The sequence below is a fragment of the Limulus polyphemus genome, unplaced genomic scaffold (assembly GCF_000517525.1).
Source record: "Limulus polyphemus unplaced genomic scaffold, Limulus_polyphemus-2.1.2 Scaffold6915, whole genome shotgun sequence".
NCBI lineage: Eukaryota > Metazoa > Arthropoda > Merostomata > Xiphosura > Limulidae > Limulus > Limulus polyphemus.
In genome coordinates this window covers 26,404-33,236 of record NW_013672525.1, presented here as the reverse complement: position 1 = coordinate 33,236, position 6,833 = coordinate 26,404, and the positions used below count along the sequence as shown (strand labels likewise).

Here is a 6,833-nt window from a genome sequence, read left to right as displayed (position 1 = left end):
TCAGACGTCAATTTCGCCCGACCGCCTGTGATGTACACTAAGTTCTGTCTACGTGGCTTTGTTTTAATTATGTATGAAAAGCACTATAGCGATTAAATATTCGTGAATCATTACGAATAAATATAGTTAAGTTATTACAAATTTACTAATAAACTCAAATGAGTATAACAAAAGTAAATTGAAAAAGTTTATATGACTGTATTATTGGGCGAAACACTGGTTGTAATAATAACACATAACTAATAACTTTATGCACGTGAACGCGTGACATAAAATAAATTACTAGCACCTGTACTAACCTAACTTTTCCTTCCAATAGGAATAAACGAAGGCATACAAATATATAAATAATACGTTTAAAATTATTTAATAACAACGTAATGGACTGTCTTTGTTTGATAACAACGTAATGGACTGTCTTTGTTTGATAGCGCCGTATGTTAACGATTCTAATTATTTTGTTAAACACCGTATGAATAAAACTGGGTAGGGTTGAAATGAAACTACTTTTTCTGCGAAATATAAAGAATATATAAAATATACTCTGATATAAATGTCACGGTACAGAATACTGAAATTTGTGCTATGAAATTTTCAAAAATTAACATCCAGTTTCATTTAAAATTTACTTTGTTTTATAATTTGGTGTATTTTATGTTTCTTTGTTTTGTCAAATGAAACGTATTTTAAACCCCAGATTTTATGAATTTCTATACGAGATCAATGGAAATATGCAGCTCACATAATTAATTGGATAAGATCTCTCCTCGTATTTAAAAAAGACGTTTCTATGAAATACAAGAGGGGTGCACTTATTAAACAGACGTAAAAGCTAGGAAATAGCGCTCGAGTTGGCCTATCATTGAATTTGAAGGAAAAGGAAAACGATTTCCTGATTAGAACATCTGCCGCCCTTTGCAGTACTTATTGTGCATAGAAAGCTGGCCTTACAGTATCTGAAGCCAGGATCAGCGATTACTCAAAAGCTACTCGCGCGGCAGCATACAAGTATGCGTGCACGTCACGTGCTTTCATCAAAAGATTTGAATACTGCAGCGGCTACTATCCATTACATTCATCAAACAATTTCAGAAGACATGCGCTGCTCTATATATGCCACGAGCTAAGCCTAGAATTTGAGAAAAGGAGTTTTATTGGCTGAAAATTTGTTGATCAATCAGCCACCAGTACGTCACGCGACTTGTTACTTTGATAACTATTCTAGAATGACCCTTCAGTTATCATAGATCTTTTGATATATTTCTAGATAAACTATATGTCAGTACAACCGTGAGTGCTAATACTTTTCTATGATTGATGAGAAAAGTTATTTTTTTATGACTGGTTTTCTGTTGGTTAGTGTTTATTAAGACAAAATATTCAACGAATGAGCTCGTGATCTAGAAGAATACTCCTCTCAAGCTGAACTTACTGCTTTGAAGTAATTACTTTGTTTGTTGTGTAACAGCACAGACATGATTGTCAGATATCGTTTCATATCAAATTATATATAATTTTTAGTGCAACTTATTACTGCATTTTACGCTATTATAAAATAATGTGAAATTACCTGTCAATAAGTACTGGATCCGACGGTGTTTCATTCCTGTTGCCACAGCTTTTCTTCTCACAGCAACGGCTGGAGAAACAATCGGTAAACAGTTAAAGGTTCGATTTACTGTATATGGCTACGTATGCAACCTTAAAACAACAGTGCAAAATAGACTATAGCAAGGATGACTGGCTTTTTGGAGATTAAACTTTAAGTCAGATCTATTAAGAATATACTATAGCAAGGATGACTGGCTTTTTGGAGATTAAACTTTAAGTCAGATCTATTAAGAATATACTATAGCAAGGATGACTGGCTTTTTGGAGATTAAACTTTAAGTCAGATCTATTAAGAATATACTATAGCAAGGATGACTGGCTTTTGGGAGATTAAACTTTAAGTCAGATCTATTAAGAATATACTATAGCAAGGATGACTGGCTTTTGGGAGATTAAACTTTAAGTCAGATCTATTATGAATATACTATAGCAAGAATGACTGGCTTTTGGGAGATTAAACTTTAAGTCAGATCTATTAAGAAATCTTCAAATTTACAGTTTTCTAATTTTATAGCAATTTGAATTAAATTTATGCGCAACCTTGTTATTTCTTCACACATTTGCTTTTCTATTTATCTTTTTCCGTTCGTGATTTCGGAACAAACCATTGTTATTCTGAATCAACGTGAACACATACGACATGACCTCGTAACAAACACATTATTTAACATAAACTATACAAATTTATAAAGATGCAAAATGCAATGTACTATTCATTCTTACCTGCACATGACCTCGTGCGTAAGGAGGACCCTTCTCATCTCTGGATTCTTATCTTGACCTTCATATGCAATAGGCTGAAAGGACAGAAGGTATTTTCAGGGTTATTGGTTTTATAAAATAATTTTCAACTGAAATCACCAGTTGAGGTTCACCTGCGTCCATCAGCCAGATGTAATATTCTCACTATAATGCACCAGCAAATTTTAATTCATATAAGTTAGAAATAAATATACATGCATACTATTTTATTTGTCGAGTTGATCAACATCTGGAGTTTATCATGACATCGTGTCCTTGAATCATAAAACTATATATACTATTATTTTATTTGTCGAGTTGATCAACATCTGGAGTTTATCATGACATCGTGCCCTTGAATCATAAAACTCTATATACATGACATCGTGCCCTTGAATCATAAAACTATTTATACATGACATTCGTGTCCTTGAATCATAAAACTATATATACATAACATCGCGTCCTTGAATCATAAAACTATATATACTATTATTTTATTTGTCGAGTTGATCAACATCTGGAGTTTATCATGACATCGTGTCCTTGAATCATAAAACTATATATACTATTATTTTATTTGTCGAGTTGATCAACATCTGGAGTTTATCATGACATCGTGTCCTTGAATCATAAAACTATATATACTATTATTTTATTTGTCGAGTTGATCAACATCTGGAGTTTATCATGACATCCTGCCCTTGAATCATAAAACTCTATATACATGACATCGTGCCCTTGAATCATAAAACTATTTATACATGACATCGTGCCCTTGAATCATAAAACTCTATATACATGACATCATGTCCTTGAATCATAAAACTATATATACTATTATTTTATTTGTCGAGTTGATCAACATCTAGAGTTTATCATGACACCGTGTCCTTGAATCATAAAACTATATATACTATTATTTTATTTGTCGAGTTGATCAACATCTGGAGTTTATCATGACATCGTGTCCTTGAATCATAAAACTCTATATGCATGACAAGTGTTTATTGTATCTCCTTGAAGAAAAAAATCCCGCTACTAAATCTACAAACAATAAACTGACAACATGAAATATAAAATAAAACTCTCTGTATATACATAAATAACATATAAAATAATTGTAAAGAGGTTTACAACAAGTATTTCAAGTTGTTTCAACAGAAGTAGAAAGAGAAGATAAAATATTATTGTATCAGATGGTAACAGGTGTGGTCACCAATGGTGTGCGTTTCGCTCGAACGCCTGTCGACTATCGCTTCATAGACCAGCGTGTAATTCATTCCCCCTCATGCACAATGACAGCCATAGTTTGTGGGGGCTTAAAATGTTGTCACAATTTTCTGCTACTGAGGCAGTGGTGGGCACTCGTACTCCGTCTGTTGAATGGTACACAACTCGCACGGAAGGAAGTCGCGTTAGGAATGAGTCCGGGTGATACTCCTGTGTTAGTTGGTTTTCGCCGTTAAGCGCTAAGTGCGTCCCATATGGTAGCTCGTGCTACCGCACGCTTAAGGGGAGGATGATTTGTAAACATGTCACACTGACCAAATGTTACCAAACACAAACACTAGACCATAAAGAAGCTACTCTTCTGTCAATAGACTCACATAATGAAAGTTTTGTGTAGACTACTTATATAACGTATGTAGCAGAAATCAAACACAAATAAAGACAAATTAAGGAGAAACAAACTCAAGTGGTGTAATGAAAATACACAAGATTTTAGGTTAAACATTATAGGCGTTAGAACATAAATGTAAAGACCACAAACTGTCATGCAAGAGCCTCTAATAAAGTAAAAGAACAAAAAATAACACCTAAACACTGCAGTTAAGAAAATCGAAAATCACTATCAGTAGCACATGAAACCAAACAAAGACAACAATAGTAATAGTAATGAACAAATACATATTAAAACGTATAATAAGTTCGATTTAACATGGTTCTGAGCCAGGTGTCAAAATTCTTCCTTTAAGCAAGTGTGTATTCAGAAACTCTGTACATTTTTAGTTTCTAACTATAGGTTCACTCAACTAAGGTACTGGGTTTAGACACTAACTACATATAAACCAGACCTTCTTTGTAAGCTTCTTCGAAGTTAAAGTTCAAATTTAGTTAATGTTATCCTGTCCATTCCTACCTTGTTTCCTTGCTTTTTGGTGTTCCCATTCCTACTTACTAATTTTTTTTATTAATTTTTTTTACATTTGCCTCATAGCTTTCTTTTGGTACTAAGTCTGAAGATTGACTGAGCTCTAGGCCTATCATTCTCTTAGGTTTTCTTAGAGTTATCTTTCGACATTTCCTGGCTTTTGCTTATATCTTTTCTTCCATCTAGCCAGGGTGGCAGCCTTTTCTTTGGCTGGATTAATGGCTAAGGCTTGTTTTACATATTCAGCATTGCTGTTTCTAACCTTATCCCTATTTTTGCAGTAAAGCCCTCTTTGCTGAAACAAAGACTTCTCAAGGTTATCAACATAGATTTTCTTCTTTTCTTTCTTTGAAAGATATATTTTAAAAATCGCACTGTTTCAAGTACAACTTTAGGTGTCAATAGGTCACACTTAGTTTGAGAACAATGCAAAGGTAAATTATACAACTTATTATTCTTGTTATCAGTGCAAACACTCGAGCTTTGTCAGACATCGGCAGTGGTAGCGTTCGTCCTCACGTCTTAGGCACCGACTCATATGATAGAATTGCTTTGTCCAACAGAGAACACTTGAGTCAGATGTATAGAACTGAAAACTTCACTTTCAAATGTTAGGTAACAGTTAGAACCAAGATCTAGAGAATCTATGAAGTTCATATTTTTGTATCTAGCTGATACAGCTGCAGGTTGATAATGTAGCGTGTGGGTATAAGCAATTGTGCACCTGCACTTGATATGAGGACTTTTTCTCCCTTGGCAACTCACAGAGCATGCCCATTATCATAGAATATGGCTACTAGTGTGTTGTTATCTCGTTCATAGTGTTACAAAAAATAGTTATTATGAAAGTTATAAGTAAAGTTAAGAAAAACGTAATTCAATCATATGCACTTAGATTTGCATAAGATGAAGGTAGGAGAGTCATGGTGCTGCATTAGATAGTTTAGTTGTCAGTTGTCTGTTACTTCAGTTCTGTAAACATCGACCTTGTGTTTAAACAGGTACGACAAAGTACGGTACGTAGGAGAGAACATTTTTATGTTAACGTCTAGTGTAGTATTACGAACTTACGCCTATACGCGATCGTTAATTAAGCTAACTTGTATACGTTGAAGTTCAAAAAAGAAAAAGCTTTCTTTATCACTAATTGGACTGAACTTTGCATTATTTTCTACACAATAATAATAATAAGTCCTACTAGAGAAACCGTTATAATGCGACTGTTCTGAATATTTATAGGCTGTATACGTAATAATTCAATTTGGTGAAGAATGTATGCTATTTTCCAGAATATTTATAGGCTGCGTACTAATAACTCAGTTTAACAGGGAATGTATTTAATGTTATGAATATTTTCTCCTCCATAAGTAATAATCCGGTTTAGTACAAAATGTATTATAATGTTCTGAATATTTTTAAGTTGCATACGTAATAATCCGGTCTAGTACAGAATGTATTATAATGTTCTGAATATTTTTAAGTTTCATACGTAATAATCCGGTCTACTACAGTATGTATTATAATGTTCTGAACGTTTTTAAGTTTCATATGTAATAATCCGGTCTAGTACAGAATGTTTTATAATGTTCTGAACGTTTTTAAGTTTCATACGTAATAATCCGGTCTACTACAGTATGTATTATAATGTTCTGAACGTTTTTAAGTTTCATACGTAATAATCCGGTCTAGTACAGAATGTATTATAATGTTCTGAACGTTTTTAAGTTTCATACGTAATTATTTAGTCAAGCAATTTATTAAAATAGCGATAATTTTCTCTTTAATTACATATTACAGAGTTTCTCAAAGTTTTTTGCTGAATTCCCTTCTGAAAATATTTCGGACTATAATGATCCCCCCCACCCACACACACACAGACACACAAAGTGATAGCAAATTACTGTAGATACTCTAAAATATCCGTTATTGCAATATTTTTTATGATCCCCACCTTGGGTCGAGAACTCCGGTTGTAAATTGAAAACTATTCCTTAAGTCACTGTCATATTGAACAGATTTTTGAATTACGTAGAATCAGTTAAACCTATAATTTATAACTCGAGCTAAGCTAACAAATAAATATCAATTAGAGTAGAAATGAAACCTGAAAATAATATAAAATAATATGCATTAATCGCCTTACATTGTTAAAACTGAAATACAAGAAATTAAAATAAACAAAACAAAATTATGTAAAATCTGAATCAAACAAATGTGTTTAGACAAGAACACTGGGAACTGAAATGGGTCGACGTGTTTAGACAAGAACACTGGGAACTGAAATGGGTCGACGTGTTTAGACAAGAACACTGGGAACTGAAATGGG

General features: G+C 33.2%; 1 protein-coding gene across 1 annotated transcript in view; it reads right to left on the bottom strand.

The window, feature by feature from the left end:
• Positions 1-1,566: 1,566 nt before the first annotated feature.
• LOC106474177 (transcription factor collier-like) overlaps positions 1,567-6,833 on the bottom strand; it is a 27,455-nt gene continuing 22,188 nt past the window's right edge. Inside the window, exons 5-6 of the mRNA XM_013934869.2 lie at positions 2,335-2,408; positions 1,567-1,639 (exon numbers count right to left, since the gene is read on the bottom strand). Of these exons, the coding sequence (XP_013790323.1) occupies positions 1,567-1,639; positions 2,335-2,408 (147 nt within the window). The remainder of the gene's footprint in view (positions 1,640-2,334; positions 2,409-6,833) is intronic.